The sequence below is a fragment of the Rhinolophus sinicus genome, linkage group LG12 (genome assembly GCF_036562045.2).
Source record: "Rhinolophus sinicus isolate RSC01 linkage group LG12, ASM3656204v1, whole genome shotgun sequence".
Lineage (NCBI taxonomy): Eukaryota > Metazoa > Chordata > Mammalia > Chiroptera > Rhinolophidae > Rhinolophus > Rhinolophus sinicus.
The window spans coordinates 30879200-30902898 of record NC_133761.1 but is presented as its reverse complement, the minus strand read 5'-3'; the positions used below and the strand labels follow the sequence as shown (position 1 = coordinate 30902898).

Below are 23699 nucleotides of genomic sequence, written 5' to 3'. Positions count from 1 at the left end.
CTTCCTCCACCGAGGCGATGCTGTCTATTTCCTTCCTGCTGTCCTGCTCTCTTGTCACACTTGCCTGTCCCTGTTTTAATACTTATTGAAGTGTGTTTCCTGTTTTCTTAGGTCTCCTCTAAACAGGCAGATTGCTCTTTAGGCACAGACTTTTCTGGAATGGATTAAAAAATTTTTATCAGCTCTTGTGTTAGACTTCCATTTCCAAAGCTGTCGCTCACAAATCTTGATTTTTCAGGCTTCTCACTTGAGCTCCACAGCTGTATCACCTTTCAGCATCTGGGCAGTGCTGCCTTGATCATCCCAAAGATTCTCCCTCTGTGTCTCAGGCTCCTCATCTTGAAAATGGGGACAACAAAAGATTGTATTTATGGGGCTATTGTGAGAGGAAAATAATACTTGCAAAATGCTGAGAATGGTAGGAGTTAGCTGTTGTTATTCCCTCAACTTGCCCCACTGCCCTACTTCCTTACCTCTCAGTGTGGTCACTGCCTAGAACACATAGGATGGAAACACAATGTCATTTGTTGTTTTGTAGCAGGTTCCAGCTGTGCTGTTGTGACACAGTGGTGTGTAGGGATTTGTTACTAATAGTACGTAATGTGCTGTAGTTTGTAAGTAATTTACCTTTTCTTTTTTATAGATTAGAGCAGATTTAAGGTTGTTTTTGAGCACATGACTCCATAACTCTTGCTCTGGTGTGTTGTTGGGTGGAGGGGGAACAGACGTGGCATTATAGCTAGTCCCCCAGGAATGTCACATAACCACTAGCTTATCTTAACCCGTGCCTCAGCCTCCAGTGTACGCTGTTATTGATATGTCATTAATACTCAGAGAGGTTACACATCCCTGGAATTCGGTACCTCTTCACAGGATTAATTTTGGTTTAATCAAAACACGGGCCTAGTCTGTAGTTGTAGAATATGGCCTGTCACAGCAGACTGATTATGTGGCATCTGTTTCTGCTACCAGATTCTGTGCTGTGTTTTGTTAAGCTTAGATTTCCTTTTCTTTCCCCTCGACCTCTCCAGTGTATTGTCTGACTCTTTATGGAAGAATAAGTGTTGACTCTAGCCTATTTGACAGTTTATGACTGTGAAGGGTTTAATAGAACAAAATATTATGGTAACAACATTTTTATAGCCCTTTAATAGGTTTAAAGCACGCATATATTATTTTAATTCATTCATTACTTGGTACAGCCTCATGAAAACTAGAATTGTTATTATTTTAAAGATAAAAACTGAAGCTCAGAAAGGTTAGGTAGGATTTTAAGTTTTACTGCTAGTAGGTGCTAATATGAGGAGGACATTCGTTATTTCACTTATTCAGTTAACATGCAACAAATGCCTACCATGTGGTAGGGACTGTGAAGGTTGTGGTGATACATAATTGAACTTGAGTCTAATAACTCCAGATTCTGTGCTCTTTTTTCTATAGAGGACGTTTGCTATGTTATGGGTTGCATAATACTATATTTTAGCCCAAGTAGTACCTGAAAAGCCCAACTTAATCATCGTGGTGCTAACGGGAACCCATTCATACACGGTTCACTGCTCAGCTTACTCCCACCTGGACTAATCTGTGCCCCTTCTCCTTTTATGTATGAAAATGATTTTCTCTGCCTTTCTATTTTCAGAATTATGAGAAAAGTTTAAACGATCTTAATAAAGTTCTCCTATTAGACTCCAGTATTGTTGAGGCAAAGATGGAACTGGAAGAGGTAACCAGATTCCTTAATATTAAGGATAATGCAGCATCATTCAACAAAGAAAAGGAGAGGAGGAAAATTGAGATTCAAGAGGTATTTGGATTTGGTTATCTTTGCAAGTCCTCTTTTGGGGATCTTATATTGCATTCTAAGGTCTTATTCCTATGATTTCTGAAAAAAAAATTTAATTTTGTGTTTTTATTCTGATGATCAATGAATAAATTTTTAACCAATTATAACAACAAACTTTTCCTTTGCTGTGATAATTAGCCATTGTATTTTCCTATCTTCGGTCTATGGACAGTGTTCGAAGTCTGAGTTACTGAGGTTCTTCTTTTCTTTCCCCCACCCGCCCATCTGTCCTGGGAGATGCTCTGGGAATCCGTGGCCATTGAGCTTTGCTTCAGGGTAGACATGCAGATCCTGACAGGACTGATTTCATTTTAGTGGCCCTGCAAGCTACGTCTCATAGAGATTTTCCAGTTTGATTCAGACCCTGTTAGCACTCTGAGGCCTCATCAGAGGTCTTGGACTACCCCAGAATCAAACCTACCTTTGTGATTTCAGATAACTCAATGTCTTGGGCTATAGCTTTCTGCTTTGCCTTTAGTGAAGAATGTCAGCATATGAATTCCTGTGTATTCGTGAATATTAATATCTCATTTATCATATTACATTTCCACTGAGAGCAAGAGACTAAAATGTGAGAGAGGCTAGGAAGTTTTTTCCCTCTAAGGAGGGAAGAACTGTTTTAAGAGAATTAAAAAATGTAAGTTCACTTCTCTGTTAAATGTAAGGAAATAAGTAAATATAAAAGTTATGAAAAAGATGAAGTTGTTACAGGTCTTCTTTTATACGGCAGTTTTATTCATGGAAAATTATAAAAATAAAATTTTATTGTCATATTTTCAATGTTAAAAATATTTTTAAACTTTACAAAGGAATACTTTTATGAATGCTATACCTTAAAATTTCTCTTGTTAAAACAAGTAGATTTATGGTTTATTACAAATAATACATTTTTCACTTTAGAACTTAACTGAAACACAGTCTGATTGTGTTTTTTCAATTCCTTCTCATTTTAATAAATGTAATTTGGGATGTGTGCAGTGGCTGTTCTTTGTGTCACATTGCAATTTTTTTTCCCCATGAAGGTGAATGAAGGCCATGAAGAGCCTGAAAAGACGTCAGAGGAGGTCTCCACTGACTGCCTTCCATCTGTGAAGGGGCACACAAGCAATGGGCCACCAGACTGCTCTGAAAAACTAGCAATCGCCAAGCCTAACAATGCCTATGAATTTGGTCAGGTTATAAATGCTGTCAGTACTAGGAAAGATAAAGAAGCCTGTGCACACCTCTTAGCCATCACTGAACCGAAAGATTTGCCAGTGTTGTTGAGTAACAAACTTGAAGGGGATATATTCCTCCTCCTCATTCAGTCCCTGAAAAATAACCTTATTGATAAAGATCCCTCATTGGTATATCAGCATCTTTTATATCTGAGTAAAGCAGAAAGGTTTAAGGTAAGTGGCAAAATATTAATACAGATTGATTATTTTAGGGTTTCTATAATTTTACAATGTGAATATTTTACACTAATATAATTTTTCTCCTTCTTTCAGATGATGTTGACACTAATTAGCAAGAGCCAAAAGGAGCAAATTGAACAGCTGTTTGATGACCTCTCAGACAAACCAAACAAACATTTTACTTTAGAAGATATTCAGGCCCTAAAAAGGCAGTACGAGCTTTAAATCAAGATTATTGTTAGATTTCTTCCATGCATGTATGTGTCGCAGTAATGCTAATGAGATGGTATTGTAATACAGCTGCATGGATAAAACCTGGCTTAGAAAAGATCCCTTGGTCTGGACTATAAAATATTTTACTTATTTTTATACATAGAACATGTATATTCTACAGTCTGCTTTTTATTAGTTGTAAATATTTTATTATATACCAGAGCTAACATCTTTATATTTAACAATAAGTATATTTGGAACTGGTTAAAATGTATTTTAATTTATAGCATACATTTTCTTTTAATAACTTGTTAAAAATTTAAGTTAAATTACATTTTTGGGCTATGAAAAAGTCCACTTAAGTTTGACAGAAATGTATTTCTTTAAAATTCATTTTTAACAGTGAAAATCATTAATAATGATTATTACATCACCTTTATTTCCTGCTAAGATATATACACGCCCATTTTATACTTCTTGTATATTACAGTCTGCTAAGATGAAATGGACTATATGTCTATAATATGAAATTATTATTAAATAAACTGATTATTAATTTAGAACTATAAGAGGAACTTATTTTTTTCTAAATCAAGAACAAATTGCCAAGAATTTCTACAACTTTTTACTAGATTTTAAAAAGCTACTTTCCCTTATGAATTGTTATGTAAGCAGCAACAAAACAACCAATATAGAAAAGTAAACTAAGCCTGCTTTTCTATTTGAATTATCACCCCCAAATATTTAAAGGCCTTCTCCCCATCTTTTAACCAAGACCATATTTATTCCCTTAATATAAAAGGGAAGGTGAAGAACTCATCATATTGAAAGCTCCTTTGTTAACTGAGTCAAAATAAAGATATTTCTTAAAACACTCAGGTCTCACCAATAGTCTTTAGTCAGTTCTTGTTCTCTGGAGGATTTTCCTGTTCTTTAGAAGTGAACACAAGTGATGCATATCACTTTTAGTATTTCCATATTCTTTATTATTTTATTTAATTTTATATAATTATAAAATATTTTAAAAAATCATTGCGGGTAAATGGTACCTTTCAAACTATGCCATTTTTCTTTAAAACTGTTCTTTCCTTTGTTCATAAGTGAAAATCTACTGTAATGGGTATTTAATTCTAATCATCAAGCAAACAAATTGAAACAAAGTATTCTTCAATGCTATTAAATTTTTGTGAAAGTGTATGATGGAGTGTGTTAGTAACTTTATAGTAGAGACATAAGGAAGCGTCTTTTTTTGTTGACAGTTACATACCCAGCACCTAGCAGCATGGGGTTAAGCTTTCCACCAGTGGCAACCTCTCCCACAGAGGAGGTGGAAAACATTGAGTGAATGCGTGGCTATCCCAGCTGTGTGGGTTGCAGCTAGAGAAATCCACTTCTTTTCCGCAGCATCCAGAGTACTGAGGTAGCACCTCCATTACGGAGGGGAGGGAAAAGCAAGCAAAGGAAACGGATAAGAATATCAAAGCACATTAAAGGAACATGGTTCCTGGTGTCTGCTTCAGGACTTCATCAGAAAATATGCCCAAAAGCCTCTAGGAATATCCCACTCAATCTCCCCACCGGGTCTGTGGGTACCCCCAAAGCCACAAGTGCCAAACCCAGACCTCCTCCCACTCTGGCCAGATCCTTGTGTAGCTTCCCAAGAACAATAGTGAAAGCAGATCCAGTAATCGGAGTGTTCTCAGAAAAATGGACCAGGGTTGGTGGGCAAGGGTGAAACCAACTGGAATTATAGCACCACTTTCTGGAAAACAAGGTTTCCAGCAGCCAGCCTAGTGAGTTATAAGAAGACAAGATGTAAAAGATTAAGAATTCTGCCAGAGAGAGTGATAAGAGTGGGATAATTCTTCCCATTCAAAAGCCGAGGAAACCCCTGTTACAGCACCACCAATGATCAGTAATCCAACTGAAGGCAATAAAGATTTAAGACGGTGTCTGCTACTTCAAATGTGACACCAGCAATGCAGAAACTCAAGGAACATGAAAATAAAATATGTCCTAACCCCCAAAAGACACCAATAATTGTACAACCAAGCTCAAAGCCACAGAATACTGTGAGCTAATTGATAAAGAATTTAGAATACAGTAGTCCTCCCTGCCTTATCCATGGTTTTGTTTTTTTTGCAGTTTGTTACCTGCAGTAAACCACAGTCCAAAATTATTAAATGGAAAAATTCCAGAAATGAACAATTTATAAGTTTTAAATTACATGCTGTTCTGAATGGCATGATGAAATCTTGTGCTGTCCCGCTTGTCCTCCTCAGGACATGAAACATCCCTTTGTCCAGCATCTGCATGCTGTATACACTACACACCGGTTAGTCAGTAGCTGTCTGGGTTATCAGGTTGACTACCAGTATCACATTGCTTGTATTCAAGTAACCCTTATTTTACTTAATAATGGCCCCCAAAGCCTTCACATTTATTATAGTATATTATTATAATTCATATCTTACTGTGTCCAATTTATAAATTAAACTTTCTCATAGATATGCATGTACAGGAAAACACATAGTATTTATAGAGTTTGGTACTATCGACAGCTTCAGACATCCACTGGTGGTCTTGGAACATATCTCCTGCAGTTAAGTGGGGACTACTATAGTTCCTTTGAAGAAATTCAACGAGCTACAAGAAAACTCAAGATATTCAATGATAGTAGGAAGGAAAATACATGAACAAAAGGAACTCTAATGAAGTGATAGAAATAAAACGAAATAAATTCTGGAGCTGAAGAAATCAATGAATGAAATTAATACAATAGAGAGCATCTGTAGTAGAGTAGAGCACATGGATGACAGAATAAAGAACTTAAAGAGTATAGGAATTTTGAAGTAATACAGTTAGAAGAAAAAAGAATGAAAAAGGGAAGAAAGCCTACATGATCTATGGGGCTCAATCAGAACAGCAAATACCAGAATAATTGGGAATCCAGGTGATAAGAGAGGGAGAAAGAAGCAGGAAGCTTAAAGAAATAATAGCTGAAAACTTCCCAAACCTGGGGAAAGACTTGGACATCCAAATTCATGAAGCTAATACATAGATCACCCTATGCATGACCTCAATGTGAAAATGCCTTCTCCAGGACACATTATAATGAAACTACCAAAAGTCAAGGATAAAGAATCCTAAAGGCAGCCAGGGGCAAAAAGAATGTAACCTACAAAGGAACTCCCCTTAGGCTATCATTTCTTAGCCAAAACCCTTCAGGCTAGGGGAGTGAAATTACATATTCAAAGTGTTAAGATAAAAACTGCCAGCCAAGAATACTCTGTCCAGCAAAGTTATCCCTCAGATATGAAGGAGACGTAAAAGACTGTTCCAAACAAAAGGCCTCGAAATTTATCATTATTAGACCTGCCTTGCAAGAAATGCTGAAAGGAGTTCTTCAAGAGGAAATTAAAAAATGCTAATCAGTGACATGAAAACACCTTTACATTGGTAAAGGTCAGAAACTATACTCAAATTTAGAAAATAATTCTGTAATTTAACCATAGCATAAATGGTAATAATTTAACCATAGCATAACCATAGCATAAAGATTAAAAGAATATATAAAATAACTATAGCTACTATAATTTGTTAAACATAAAAAGAGGTAAAATGTGACATCAAAAATATAAAAGGAGGACAGGGAAAGGGTGGAGACTTTATAGGTGAATGAAGATAAATTGCCATCAGCATAAAATAGAATATTTTATCCATGGGATGTTTTATGTAAGCCTTTTACAAAGGAAAAATCTAGAGATTCACAAAAGACTTTTTTAAAGGCAGTGGGGAGGGGGAACAGAGCATATCCCTGTGGGAAATCACCAGTTTACAAAGGTGAAACAAACAGAAGGGGAAAAACAAAGAAGTAAAAAGAAACAATGGAAATACAAAGCAACAGAAAGCATTAAGTTGGCAATAGTAAGTCCTTACATATCAATAAGTAAATGTAAATGGACTGAATTCCCCAAAAGGGACTGAGTGACTGGATTAATTTAAAAACAAAAAACAATCCCAACTATATGCTGTCTACAAGAGACTCCAGCTTTAGAAACACACATAGGCTCAAAGTGAAAGGATGGAAAAAGATACTGCCTACAAGTGGAAACAGAAAGTGGGGATAGCCATATTTACATCAGACAAAATATTATTTAAGCCAAAAATGGTAACGAGAAAAAGAAGTTAATTATATAATAAAAGGGGTCAATACATCAAGAAGATATAACAATTGTAAATATGTGCACTCAACACCAGAACACCTAAATGTATTAAGCAAATACAGATCTGAAGTGAGAAGGAGACAACAATACAATAACAGGGGACTTTAATAGCCCACTTTCAACAATGGATAGATCATCCAGACAAAATCAATAAGGAAATGTTGGAATTAGACCATGCTTTAGACAAAATGGACCTAACAAACATATATAGAACATTACATCCAACAGCAGCAGAATATTTTTCTCACATGCACAAGGAACGTTCTCCAGGATAGATTATAAGACAGGACATAAAACAAGTCTTAGCAAATTTAAGAAGATTGGAATTATACCAGCTATCTTTTCTTACCACATGGTATGAAACTACAACAAGAGGAATATGTCAAAACTCAACACACTTCTGAACAACCAATAGGTCAAAGAAGAAATCAAAAGGGAAATAAATGTATCAAGACAAACGGAAATTGAAACAGAACATACCAAAAGTAGTTCTGAGAGGGAAGTTTATAGCAAAAAATACATATATTAAGAAATTAGAAAGCTCTCCAATAAACTTTACACCTCAAGAAACTACAAAAAGGATAAACTCGAAGTTTGCAGAAGGAAGGAAATAAAGACCATACCAGGAATAAGTGAAATAGAGACCAGAGAAACAATAAAAAAGATCGGCAAAACTAAGAGCTGGGTTTTCAAAGATAAACAAAATTGACAGACCTTTAGCTAGACCATGAAAAAAAGACTCAAAATCAGAAGTGAAAGAGGAGACATTACAACTGACACTATAGAAATACACAGGATCATAAGTGACTACTATGAACAATGATTATAATGTATGCCAAAGAATTAGACAACCTTAAGGAAATGGATAAATTCCCAAGAATAGAACTACTGAGACAGAATCAGGAAGAAATACAAAAGAGACCAGTAACAAGTAAAGCCAGATAAGGACACTATAAGGAAACTATAGAGAATATACTTGATGTAACAATTCTCAAAATACTAGCAAACTAAATTCAAGAACCCATTACAAGGATTATAAAACAGGACTAAGTGGAATTTATCCCTGGGATACAAGGATGGTTCGACATACTCAGATCCATAAATGTCATACACCACATTAATAAAATGAATGATAAAAATTGCATGATCATCTCAATAGATGCAGCAAAAGCATCTGACAAAATACAACATCCTTTTATAATAAAAATCCTCAACAGATTGGGTGTAGAAGAAACATACCTCAACATAATAGAGGCTATATGTGACAAAGCCACAGCTAATCTTATACTCAACAGTGAAAATTAGAAAGCTTTCCTTCTAACAACACAAGGATGCCCACTTTTATCATTCTTATTCAATAATAGTACTGGAAGTCCTAGCTAGATCAATTAAGCAAGACAAATAAAAGCTATCCAAATCAGAAAGGAAGAAATTCTTATTCCTTGCAGATGATATGATTTTATATACAGGCATACCTTGTTTTATTGCGTGCCTCACTTTACTGCACTTCCCATATGTTGTATTTTTTACAAACTGAAGGCAAGATTTTCCACCAGCAAAAAGATTATGACTCACTTTATTCCGATATACGCTTCACTACAGTGGTCTCAAACTGAACCTGCGATATCTCCAAGGTATGCCTGTACAGGAAATCCCAAAGACTCGACCACAAAACTGTTGGAACTAATCAAAGTCAGTAAAGTTTCAGGATATAAAAACATACAGAAATCAGTTGCATTTCTATACACTTAACAATGAAACATATGGGGAAAAAAAACAAACTACCCCGTTTCACAATAGCATCAAAAACAATACCAGGAATAAATTTAACCAAGGAAGTGAAAGATCTGTAACAATGAAAACTACAAGCCATGGTTAAAATAAATCAAACACAAACTAGTGAAAAGATATCCTATGCACATGGATCAGAATTGACATTATTAAATGTCCATACTAACCCAAACCATTCATATATTCAATGCAATCCATATCAAAAGTCCAAAGGCATTTTTCATGGAAATAAAAAATGCCTAAAATTTGTAAACTCCTAAAACGGAACTCCAAAAGACCCCAAATAGCCAAAGCTATGAGAAAGAAGAGCAAAGCTGGAGGCATCACACTTCCTGATTTCAAACTATATGTACTACAGAGTTACAGTAATTAAAACAGTATGGTACTGGCATAAAAATAGACATATAGAATAATGGAACAGAATAAAAAGCCCAGAATTAAATCCCCTCATATATGATTAACATTCAACAGAGAGGCAAGACACTCAATGGGTAAAGGATAGTTTCTCCAATAAGTGGTATTGGGAAAACTGGATAAACACATGCAGAAAAAATGAAATTCGACTCCTAATTTTACACCACTCAAAAATTAACTTGAAATAGGTCAAAGACATAAACATAATACCTGATACTGTAAAACTTCTAGAAGGAAACATAGGAAAGAATCTCCTTGACATCGGTTTTAGCAATGATTTTTTTGATGTGACACCACAGCACAAACAAAAGCAAAAATTAATAAGTGGGACTACATCAAACTGAAAAGCTTCTGCACAGCAAAAGAAACAGTCAACAAAATGGAAAGGTAACCTACAGGAGAAAATATTTGCACAGTGTATATCAGATAAGGGGTTAATAACCAAAACATATAAATAACACATACTATTCAATAACAACCAATCTGATTTAAGAATGACCACAGGAACTAGACATTTTCCCAAAGAAGACATCCAAATGACCAACAGGTACATGAAATGATGCTCAACATCACTGATCTTCAAGGAAATGCAAATCAAAATCACAATGAAATATCACACTTGTTTGAATGGCTGTCATCAAAAAGACAGATAAATGTTGGTGAGGATGTGAAGAAAAGAGACCCTTGTACACTGCTGGTAGAAATGCAAATTGGTTCAGCTACTATGGAACACAGTATGGATGTTTCTCAAAAAACTGAAAATAGAAATACCATGTGACTCAGCCATTCCACTTTGGGTGTATGCCCAAAGGAAATGAAACTGGTATCAAAGAGATATATTCACCCCCATGTCTACTGCAGCATTATCCACAATAGCCAAGATGTGGAAACAATTGAAGTGCCCATTAACTGATGAATGGATGAAGATACACACACACACACACACACACACACACAGTGGACTATCATTCAGCCATAAGAAGGAAGGAAATCCTGCCATTTACAAAAACATGGACGGACCTTGAGAACATTATGCTCGGTGACATAAGTCAGGCAGAGACAAATACTTTTTATGCCATCACTTCTTTGTGATAATCCAAACTCATAAAAACAGTAAAATGGTGGTTACCAGGGGACAAGGGATTGGAATAGGAGAGATATTGTTAAGTATACGAACTAGCAACTAGCAGACAAGTCCTAGAGACCTAATGCACACTATAGTGATTACATTATAAACATCAAACTTGCTAAGAGACTGAAGCTTAATTATTCCCACCACAAAAAAGAAATGATAATTATGTGACACGATAAAGGTGCTAGCCAGCACTACAATGGCAATAATTACAATATGTAAGTATCAAATCAACATGTACACCTTAAACTTATACAATGTTATACACAATGTCAAATATATTTCAATTTTAAAAAATAATTGTAGGGGACATTTTTTGAGCTTCACTTTGTGCCAGGCACTGAGTAGTTTCTCACATACTGCCTAATTTAATCCTTATAACAACTCTGTTATAGATGAGGAAACCATGACACAGAAAATTTAAGTTCAATCAAATCTTTGTAAATTAACAAGGATTACAAATGTTGCAAGTGGTCAATCCAGGGCAGTCTGTCTTTTGAACTCATACTCACTGTGCTGTGTAATGTAAAATATTAAATATATGAATGGAATAATGAGAAAGCTGCCTCGCCTTTAAGAGGTACAGCTTACTAGAAGCAATGAATATGTAAATTATCAGTCTTGGTACACTAATAGAGGTGTTTGTAATGATTACACAGAGCAAGAAGGAAGCCCAGTACTGCCTGTGAGAGCATTAGGAAAAGTTTCAAGGAGGTGATGTTGCAGCTTGAGTTTGTCATTTGGACAGGAGAACAGGACACGCCAGGAAGAGGAAACAAGACACAAAGGCATCCAAATGCATGTGAAGGTGCATGTTGAATGAAAGTCTGAAATAACTAGGCATATTTGGGGAACTGCATGTAATCTTATATTAGTGGAGCAAAAAAGTTTGTGTGATAAGCCTGAAGGAATGATAGTGGGTAAAGCAGAAAGCTGCATACTGGATATAAAATGGTAGAAATATCAGAGAATGAATTACACAAGTAGTTCCTTTGTAAGTCAGGCATTACCAGTCTTAACCAACACTTTGTTTTCTTTCCATTCTGGACATACACAAGCCTGTACTTTTCAGCCTCTTTGTGATTGGTTAGGGCCCTATGACCAATTCTGCCAATCGGGTAGAGGTAGAAGTGATGTGTGAGCCAAAGGATGGAAGAGCTGGCACAGAGCTCTCCATGGTCTTCTCCCTTGCTGCAGAGTGTCTGTTTCTGTTAGTGGGTTACAAGATGAGGACGCCTTCATCAGCCTGGTTCTTTGAGTGCTGATACGAAGCAGAGTCCTCCCATTTTCCACTGGATAGCAATAAATAAGCTTTTTCTTTCTCTCTCTCTCCCTCCGTTTCTCCCTCCCTCTCCTTCTTTCCTTTCCACTGAGATTTTGGATTGTTTGTAATTATGTCCAAAGACTTAACCTCCTCAGTCTGTTTCCATGTTTCGTCTATCTTAAGCCCTTCAATTTTTCTTCAGCCCCGACCTGTAAAATTAACTTCCAACTGTTCCTCTCCACATAAACGTTTCCCAGATACTTCAAATGTAATATGCCCCAAACTGAACTGTTCCCTCAAATTCAGGTGCAACTGACCCCGTAGCTCGGTGAAAGGTACCAGTGCTCACAAACCTCAGCTTCATCCTTGACTTTTCCTTTTCCAAACTCCCCATCCAGTCTTCTCCCCGGGCAAACTGTTTAATTACCCAGATATGGCACACTCACCCAACACTGACCCTGCTCCCAGTGCCTTCTCCCTCTGACCCCCCCGCCCCCAAACCACAAAGCTAAATTCTTGGTCATCCTTTAAAATCCAGTTCAAATGTCACTTAGCAGGGGCTTTTCCTCACCTGCCTTGGCTGAGTTAAATGATCTGTCGTCGTTTTCTCAGATGGCTATGTGCATAGTTCTGTCATAGCTCTAACCACTGTTTTTGGTGTTCTGAGTTGCCTTGTCTGTGCCACAGAATGTCTGGCTTGGTTTTGTTCCCCACATTACTCAGCAGAATGCCTGGCACAACAGAGTCAATAAATCTCTGAATGAATGAGAAGCATTACTAACTTTGTAATTACATTTTTGGGTACATATATTACTTAAAGTATTTCAGTAGAATGTTAGCACTTGTTACCGTACATCTAGTGGGTTGCTGTAAATCATGCATCGGGAAGTAGGAAAGTCTCAAAGTAATTCTATACAGAGTGAGGGTGATTTATCAGCAAGGCTTACATGTATGCCATAGGGACCTTATAAGAAAAGTTTCTAGACATAAGAGTGAAAGAAAAAATATTAAACGAAAAAGGGTGGGGGGCAGGGGAACCAAAGTTTCTTAAATTAAAATGGTAAGTGACAATACTTACTGGGTATATAAGACCCGAGCAAATCACAATCACTGGGCTTACATTTGCACGTTTTTAAATGATTATCATCTGAGTTGACATCATGTTAACCGTGAAATAACACATGAAACTACCTCTAAGCTATATGCAATATAGGAGACTATCACTATTTCTGGTTCATGAAAGCTCCCTGTGTATAGCGTCTGAATTAGGTTTCCACATCTAACCCTGGACCATCAGTTACTGTCCAATCTCTGCCGTTGTTACCACATGATGCCCTGGGCCAGCACCCTGGTCAGCCTCAGCCTCCTGACCGTCACTGAGATAACCGAGGCCCCTCCATGTGCCTGCTCTAATCAGCGTCCCTTCCTTTTGACTCATCACCAAATTTTCCCCCTTCTTCTCTCTACCAGAAAGGAGTCTTCCCTCTTCTTTCTAATGCTGGTCCCTGATCCTATCCCTTCTTCGAGTTCTTTCCTCCAAGAATTATACCTTCTCTTGTGCATCTGCAATATGTCCCTTTCTACGGTCACCTTCCTCTCAGCCTACAAACCTACTCAAGTCTTCCCCACCTAAAGAAAAGCTTTCAATCTTTTAAGCTTCCATCCTTTCCTATACCATCATGTTTTCAAACATTGCTAACTTTCTCTGTTTTTCCCACCTCCAAATTTCATTGTTTAAGAGAAATTTGGCTTCAAACTCCTGTTTCTATTGAAACTGCTCTCAACTACCTGTTTACATCCAGAAGCCTTTTCTTGGTCATAGAATTTGGATCACATGGTAGCCTGAAGAGATTTTTTAAAGATCGTCTCATCTAAATCTAACCCTTTTATATCAAAGCCCAAATAAGAACACAACCAAATATTGTGTGAAATGTTGAGAAACTGACTGCACTGGTTTTGTGCTTTTGCTGAGATTCGTGGGCAAAAGAAGTGAAAATTGGAAGGTGAAGAAGGAAAGCCTTAAGGGCAGCTACAATATTGACACTAAAATGGCTATTGTATTTCTGAATTACTCAGACTGAACGATAAATTCAGAAAGTACCTCCTTCATGAACAAGATCTCAAAATGCAAAGGGCCCTACAATTTGATGCCACTGACGTGGATATATTGAGAATTTGATGTCTGTCAGGAAAGCTTCAAAAACATGGTGCTATAAGTTTAACCTTCCCCACTTAGGCATTCTGGTGGAAACTCCCTTCATGTGACCAACCTGTGACGCCTCACTGTTAGAAATGGTGTATTTTTCAACACAAGCCTTCTCAGCAGGAGTACAAGGGGTTGATGCTCAGTTGTGTGCAAAAAGATTAATCATGAGTTACAACAAAACATTATGTTAAAGGAATTTCAAAGGTGTTTCTTATACTTGTTTTTCTGATATATTATGGATTTTTCTATCAAGGAATAAGATAGAGCAAAATGTGTTCATTTGGAATTTGTTTTATTCTATTAGCCAGTAGGTACCACTCAGACCAGAAGGGCTCATAAAGACTACTGTAAAAGTCATAGAATCCCGCCTCTCGATTCTCTACAGAAAGGATGTCTGTTAGCAGAAATCTATCTCCAGAATACAATAAATTTCATCAAGTTTACAGGTTTTAATGCATTTTCCCAAAAATCAAATAAAAGAGATGGTTGAAGGTAAAAGACCAATGAAAAAGCAGGAGACAAGATGATAAGAGTCCCACAACTGCCTTCTCTGTTTTTTCCTCTGGGAAACTGCTTTAGGGCATAGACTTTGGTATCAGATAAACCTGGAATTAAATCCCAACTGATATTCAGGATCTGTATAGGTTCCTCACCTGCAAAACGAGAGGGATATCTTACTACCAATTTAGGGTCATAATACTATGTAGTTCATGAAAACTGCCTGGTGGTACTACTGTGTTTCCCCGAAAATGTGACCTAGCTGGACCATCAGCTCTAATGCATCTTTTGGAGCAAAAATTAATATAAGACCTGGTATTATATTATATAATTATATAAGACCAGGTTTTATATTAAAATAAGACCAGGTCTTATATTAATTTTTGCTCCAAAAGACGCCATTAGAGCTAATGGTCTGGCTAGGTCTTATTTTCGGGGAAACAAGGTAAGTACCTTGTATTTCCTTCCATGTGTATAACTGCTTTCTTCCCGTAAGAATAATGATCTCATCTATGTTGTTAGAAAAGGATAAAAAAACTCTTTTCAAATACTATGGACACTTTCATATTTACTTACTGGATAAGAGACACACATTAAGACTCTTTCAGACAGAAACAATATAACCAGAGAAGGGGCTGGCCTTGGAAGACTGACTGGTGCCATCTCCTGGAAAACAGTTATGTTACAACAGCCAAGAGATTACTCCATAAATTGAGCTGCACAGAGAATCTATTTGCAATAATAGCACGTGTCTTTCTTTTCCAACGTGTCACTGTTTTGAGGGTGAGCCAACACAAACAGCTGTAGCTTCAGAGCCTGGCATAGGCTGGTGGGTGCTTAGTAAACGTCGAATGAATTAATCTAGAGGACACTGCCCTAAAAGGTGCTCTGATTCAGATTAGAGAAGTTCCTCTTACTGATAAGTTTACAATGACATTCTAATTATTTCTCAAATAGTAGTTCTTAGAATATTTGCATCAGAATCACTTGGGAATCTTAAGAGTCCAAGGGGGTTGGGAATCTAACTTTTAAAGTATCTGTGATTCTTAGGCAAATTGGAATATACCACCCACTGTCCTAGAAGCTGAGTTCTCTGAGTTGCATGAGCATTGTTAAGTGAACAAAACTCTTCATGGTCCTCTGAATGAAGTGTTGTGGGGTATAAACAAAAAAGATAGCTCCTGCTTTTAATGAGCGTTTTGACTAATTTTGAAGAAACATAAAATCAAGTTCAAGAGACTGTAGTAGGAAAAAAAATACATCAATGAAATGTTCAAGTGTCAAAGCTATTAAAAAAGTCAAGTAGAGTTAATCAAGAGCATTTTCAGGAAGAGGTAAACTCTAAGTCATGTTTTAAACAGACTTGGGTTGATGAGAAGGAAGAGCTCAGTAGGACCGGATTACTTTACTGTAGAATTTCCAGTATCACAGTGCACTAGAAACTTAGTCTAAAACTCTGCCACTGCAGGCATGCTTCATCGTGTAGTAGGCAGAAACCAGGCAGGACACTTGCAAACCAAATTGATTTGTTCTATTTTTCCTTAGGGTTTTAACAGTGACCTAAGTCAAATCCAAAAATAGCTAAAGATTTAATCTTACTAGTGCCATGTGACCTCTGTTATGTCAGTTTCCCACCTGTAAAACTAGACCAAGTATTTGCTGTAATTAGGCAGTGGGTTGGGAGGGTTATTTCAACAAACACTATTTTAATCTTAATTCATATTTGTGCTAAAACAAGGACAAAGATTTCACTAGGATGGATGTAATAAAAAAGACATACAATAACAAATGTTGGCAAAGATGTAGAGAAATGGTAAACCACATATATTGCTGATGGGAATGTAAAATGGTGCAGCTGCTCTGGAAAAGTTTGGCAGTTCTTTTAAAAGTTAAAGTGTTACCATATGACCCAACAATTCTGCTCCCAGTATTATACCCAGGAAAACTGAAAACATATGTTCATACAAAAATTTGTACACAAATGTTCACAGCAGCACTATTTATAGTAGCCAAAAATGTGGAAACAACTGAAATGTCCATCAACTGATGAATGAATGAACAAAAATGTGGCATATCCATACAGTATTATTCAGCCATGAAAAGGAATGAAGTATTGATTTTGCTATTCCATAGATGAATCTTGAAATTATTGTTAAGTGAAAGGAGGCAGACACAAAAATCCTCATATTATGATTCCATTTATATGAAATGTCCAGAATGGACAAGTCTATGCAAACAGAAAACAGATTAGTGGTTGCCAGGGGCTGAGAGGAGTAGGGAATGGGAACTGACTGCTAATGGGTACAGAGTTTCTTTTTGGGGTGATGAAAATGTTCTGGAATTATATAGTAGTGATGGTTGTACAACCTTGTGAATATACTAAAAACAGCTGAATTTTATACTTTAAAAAGGGTGAATTTTATGATACATGAACTATATCTCAACTTTAAAAATCGAGGAGAAAAAAAAAGCAAATCACACAAGGCAGACAACAACTTAGAAGCAAACTCTGGGGTCCTCCAATCAGTCCACTAAGGTCACCCCTTTAAGCTTGTCAAGAATTTACCTAAAGGAAAAAAAAGACTAATTACTTCTATGTTATGATTGGAAACAAGGATGTCTACTCTTATCATTCCCATTTAACATTGTACTGAAGGTTGAAGCCAAGACAATAAGGCCACAAAAATAAAGTTACTAAAGGTATCTACAAAAATCAATTGTATTTCTACATGCTAGTATGAATACAGCAGTCCCCCCTTATCCACAGGGGATACGTTCCCAGATCCCCCATGGATGCCTGAAATCACAGATAGTACCAAACCTTATATAAACTGTTTTTTCCCACATATATATACACACTTTACGGCTTCTTTTTGGCAGATCCAAATTGCCAGCATCACTACTCTCATGCTTTATTAAGTAAAATAAGGGCTACTTGAACACAAGCACTGATACCATGACAGTCAGTCTGATAACTCAGACAGCTACCGTGTTTCCCCAAAAATAAGACTGGGTCTTAATATTAATTTTTGCTCCAAAAGATGCATTAGGGCTTATGTTCAGGGGACATCATCCTGAGAAATTGTGCTACGGCTTATTTTCTGGTTAGGTCTTATTTTGGGGGAAACACAGTACTAAGTGACAAACAGGAAGGCAGCGTCTATGGTATGAATATGCTAGACAATAGGAAGATTCATGTCCCTGGCAGATGGAACTACTCAGGATGGTGCCCAATTTAAAATTTATAAATTATTTCTATAGTTTTCCATTTAATATTTTTGGACCATGGTTGACCACAGAAAGTGAACCCATGGATAAGGGTGACTACTATAATCAGAAATTATGATTTTAAAAAAAGATCTGTATACTGAAAACTATAAGGTACTGTTGAAAGAAATATAAACACTAAATAAATGGATATAGCTACACCATGCTCATGGATCAGAAGATTCGGTATTGTTAAGATGCCAAGCTTCCCCAAATTGATCTACAGATTCAATGGGATCACAGTTAAAATCCCAGGAGGTATTTTGGTAGAAATCTAGAAATTCCATTATAAAAATAGCATTCAGATCAGTGGGAAAAGGATAGATTATTTAACAAACAGTGCCATCATAAACAGCTTTCCAAAATAAGAAAATAGGATTGGACCACTACAATACACTAAACATAAATTCAAAATAGATTAAAGCAAATGTTAAAAATTTTAAAAATCTCACAAGAAATCTAGGACACTGTAAGTATAAGTTAGGAGCAGGGGAGACCTTAACCATGACTGTAAGAGCTGAAATACACAAGTAGACACATCTGGCAATACAGCTTTCATATGGCAAAAAGAAAAATTATTATGGGGTAAAGTATCTATGGAAGCCTCTGAACTATCTTTGCAACTTTTCTGTATATCTAAAAATATTCCAAATAAAATTTATTTAAAAATAAAATGAACAGCAAAAAAAGTTAATAAGGTCAATAGTCAAGTAACACATTTGGAGGAAAATGCAACTATTAATCACTATAATATATATAACATATAGCTATTATAATAGCTATATGTATAATAGCTATAATAAAGATCTCTTTCAAGTTGACAAGGGGAGAACAGAAAATAGGCAAAGGATATAACAGTCAATTTAGAGAACAGCAAATCAAATACCACCATTCCCCTCTCCCTATAAAAAAGAAAACCACACAAAAAGATGTACAAATTCACTAGTGGTCAGGGATGCAAAATCAGGTAACATATATTACTTTATATCCAACAGTCTTGTGAAAATTATAAAGCTCTAGGATCTATTATTTATGGGGTGGAGGAGAAAGTGGACTCATGTATTGCCAGTGGAACTGGAAATTGTGACAGCTTTCTTTGGAAGTCAATCTGATAACCTTATTAAAATTAAAAATACATATACATTTTAACCTAGCCATTTGATTTCCATGAATCTATGTCCCATAATTAAAACTACCAGAAAATAAGGACTTATGTATGAGGATGTCTCTTACAATGTTTTGTTGTAATGGAAAAACAAAAACAAAAACAAAAACCCGAAAGAGACACTAAGTGAATGACCATCAATATGCAGCCTTTTAAAAAAAATTAATTGCAGCTATACCAGTTGCCTTGGACTGATTTCTGTAAGATATTGGGGAAAAAAACCCATGTATATATGCATTGTGTATGATTATATGAACATGGAGAAAACTATGGTATCACACATACTTGGTCATTTTGCACTGGTTATGGGGGAAGGTGATGTGGGAAGAGGAGCAGAGAAGAGAAAGGGGGAACAAAGGAAAAGAGGCAGAAGGGGGAAATAAATTCTTTAGTGCACATTTTATTTAGACTATCAATAGTAATTATCTCTAAAACATCAGCATACTACCTAGGAAGCAACAATTTCTTTATTTAGCTGAAAGTACTATTATTTTCCTGAAACAAACAACAAAAAGCCCCCCAAAAGCAAAACTGAATGCCTTGGCTACACCAACCTTGAACAATCATATTCCTGTGGCTGTCATACTTCCTAGAATATTTGTGAAATAACATATTTGGTATAAAACCTTGTAAAAAGTGACCTTTTCAAAAAGCCAGTCATGTTTCCATTTACTGTCGTGTACATTGTAATGAAGTGACTGGTCACCAACTCTGAGGCCTGAGTCCACAAACATCCTCGTTCCTTTTGCTTATTCTGTCTTATCACAGCAAGCTTATCCTCAATTCCCTCTTCAAATATAAAGTTCTTATTAAGCACATACTTATAGGAAAAAGAAAAGGAATGATGAGGTCCTTGCTCTCAAGCGCCTACAGTTTCTTTTTAAGATTTCCGTTTTCCCAGTATCCCGAATTAAAACTGGAGGCAGCTGGTACACATGCGCTGTGAAATATCTAAGTTTCACCTCCTTCATGCAGGTCAAGAGACAGCAGAAATAGGTGCTCCAAAAGGCTGGAAAGATACAAAAAAAGCAGGACTATGTTGTCATCATAGAGCCAGCAAAATTGACACATTCTACAACTAGTACATTCTTATAGAGGGAAGAGCTTTCCATACCTTACTGCTCATATTATGTATCTGAAAACTAACCCGAAAGCCTGCTCAGTGTGGTATTAAAAGACAAAACATTCAGAGGCCCAGACGACCTTAAGAGCAGTTTCTACCAAACATTCAAGGAAGACTTGATTCCAATTTCACACAATCTGATATTGAAGGTTATCACAGGAGGTAAAGTTTAACATTTGAAAAATCAAATTCACCATAACAACACACTAAAGGAATAAACTACAATTATATGATAGATGCCTCCTCCCCCAAATAGCAGCCAATAAAATTCAACATATTTCCCAAGGTAAAAATGCTTGGCAAACTAAGAGCTAGAAGAGACTTTAATAAATTTGATAAAGGGTATCTATAGATATTGCTGCAGCAAATATAATTAATGGTTGAAATATTCAAAGGTTCCCCTTTGAAATTATTCCAAGTCAATAATGCCCCCATAATCACTGCTATTTAGCACCTTACACTTGAAGTCCTAGCCAATGCAAATGGGCCAGAAAAAGAAATACCGGGGGTGCAAAAAAAATGTATACAAGTGGACACTTTGGTCAACGTTGCTCAAGCAGTAGCTCGCCATAATCAGGAGTGTCTGGATACTGACGGTAACCACTTTGAGCACCTCTTATAATTGCAGATGTCAAACGTGACTTGTATTCGTCCTTTTTTTTATCAGTATATATTGAGTATTACAATTTTAATAGTTTTTTCCTTTCTTAAAATGTGTATATATTTTTTTGGCACCCTCTGTATATGATGTAAAGATTGAAGAGGAAGAAACTTAAAACAGTTTGAATCCTGGCTCTGCTACTTGCCAACTATGCAACTCTGGGCAAAGTACTCTGTGCCTCAGTTTACTCATTTGTAAAACGGGGATATGAGTACCTCCTTCAGAGGCTTGTTCTGATAGTAAATAAGTTAATACTTTAAAGGTACAGAGAAAGTATTGACACTTCAAAGCACTGCAATAGTTTTGTTAAAAATAAATTATTCATAATGATTATATACAGAAATCTCAAAGAATCTAAACTATTAGAATTAAAAGAGTAATATCTCACAGATACAAAATCATTACACTAAAATCAGCTGTATTTCTATATACTATTAGTAACAAACCAAAAATGACACCTCTATAGGATAATTACAGATTCAATGCAATCCCAGTCAAAATTGGTGGAACTCAACAAGGTTATTCTAAAATGTTTATGGGAAATGTAAAGTGCCAAGAATAGTCAAGACATTCTGCAAGAAAAACAAGGTGGCAGACCTGCATTATTAAATACCAAATAAATTCCAAGATTGATGTCTAAATTGTCCATTAACTCACCTGGAAAAAGATCTCTTTTTGGAATGCTCATCTGTGAGGTATGTCTACATAGTTCTTCCCTCACGTCCTTTAGATCTTTGGATAAGTATCATCTAAGAAGAGAGCCTTTGCATTTTTACTGTATAAAACAGCACTACACAATACCTCTAGTCACTTTATTTCTCACCAGGTATTTTGCACAGTACCCATCATCTGACATTATTTTAAACTGTACGGATGTTTATTATTTATGTCTCCCAATTATAAGCTCATTGAAGCCAGAGTGTCTATTTATTTGATACAATGCTGTAGCTCCAGAGCTACTTTGTTACTTTGTTGAATGAATAAATAAATTGGCAGAAATCACAAAAATTCTGACTGGAATATGAAATATAGTGATTAAATTTGAACTAAATTTCAAATCTGCAAACTCCCTTTTACTATTCACCTATTAAATGATGGCTACCAAAATACTATCTGTAACTCTCATCAAGTTTAGAACACTATTTTGGGATTCAAAACCAACCAGTATGTAAATATTGGTTTTTAGCAATGGTATCTTTTACTTTAATAAGGGAAATTAGTGAAACAACAAACCCATTAAAAGGAACCATATAAAATGTAGCCCTGAGAATCTTGATGACTGTGACTAGAAAGGCAAAATGATCTAAGAAGCAGGAGTTTACGTATTTTGCTTATGTCATGTAGAAATTAATAGCTCTGATGGTTTTTAACATATATTTCATCCCTTGGTAATCAAAGTTTCTATTGAACTAGATAATATGCTATGGAAAGCCTTACATATTTATAAATTAACTCAATTTACAGTGAAAATAGGAGTGATGGATGTTGTAAATTTAACATAAAAAGCTTACTAATTCAATGCTCTGAAGTTGGGAATTTATACTTTTAGGACAATCCAGTTAAACTGGTGTTCTACATAATGAACAGTAGGATATACTATTATTATCTTTGTATTCTTCTTTCTCACTACCTTGTGATTTTCCCACAGGGCTTAATAAACTTAAAAAAGCAAAGTGTTTTTAAAAGATTCTGGTGAGTTAAGGCCTATCTTGAACCCTAGCGTGTTCTCTCATTCTAGGCTAGTCCAGAGTTGAGCTCCAGGGGAATCTGGCTTGGTCCTAAACTAATCCATGTTTGAAGAATTTCTGGGAGATGAAGGAACTTCTGAAGCCAGCTGAAAGGTTTAGAGCATCTAAAAAGTGAGATTGAGGTGATATTGTTTGGGGATACAACCAGAGGAGAGATGGGCTAAACTGAACTACACTAGTTTACACGGTGCCACTTTTCTGTATTCCTCCTAAAATCATTAAGCTTTCCATTTAATCTTTGGTGTTGTACTGAAATGTCAAGAAAGCAGTCAACACGTTCACAGATTATTTTCATGAAGTATTAACTATGTAACAGAAAAACCAGCTATGCATTTTATAGGGAGGCTACGAGAACAGAAAGTGTGTCATTACAATTATTAGCTTGATTTTCTTTGTCTGCTCGTTTATTCTGTCCTTTAGATTCCACATATAAGTGAGATCACATGGTATTTGTCTTTCTCATTCTCAATCTGACTTATTTCACTTAGCATAATGTTCTCTAGGTCCATCCATGTTGTTGCAAATGGTAAGATTTCATTCTTTTTTATGGCTGAATAATACTCCATTGTATAAACGTAACATGGTTTCTTTATCCAATTGTCTATCAAAAGAAATCCAAAACACTAATTCAAAAATATATGCATCCCTATGTTTATTGCAGCACTATTCACAATATCTAAGATATGAAAACAACCAAAATGTCCATCGTTAGCTTCATTTCAAATGGCTCTAGTTTCATGATCTAATGTTG

At 36.0% G+C, this 23699-nt stretch overlaps 1 protein-coding gene across 2 annotated transcripts in view; it reads left to right on the top strand.

The window, feature by feature from the left end:
* SPAG1 (sperm associated antigen 1) overlaps positions 1 to 4650 on the top strand; it is a 60929-nt gene extending 56279 nt beyond the window's left edge. For both annotated transcript variants that reach the window (XM_019757642.2, XM_074316847.1), the window contains exons 17-19: positions 1640 to 1804; positions 2866 to 3234; positions 3334 to 4650. In XM_019757642.2, the coding sequence (XP_019613201.2) occupies positions 1640 to 1804; positions 2866 to 3234; positions 3334 to 3465 (666 nt within the window). In that variant the 3' untranslated portion in view covers positions 3466 to 4650. The remainder of the gene's footprint in view (positions 1 to 1639; positions 1805 to 2865; positions 3235 to 3333) is intronic.
* The last annotated feature ends 19049 nt before the right edge of the window (positions 4651 to 23699 follow it).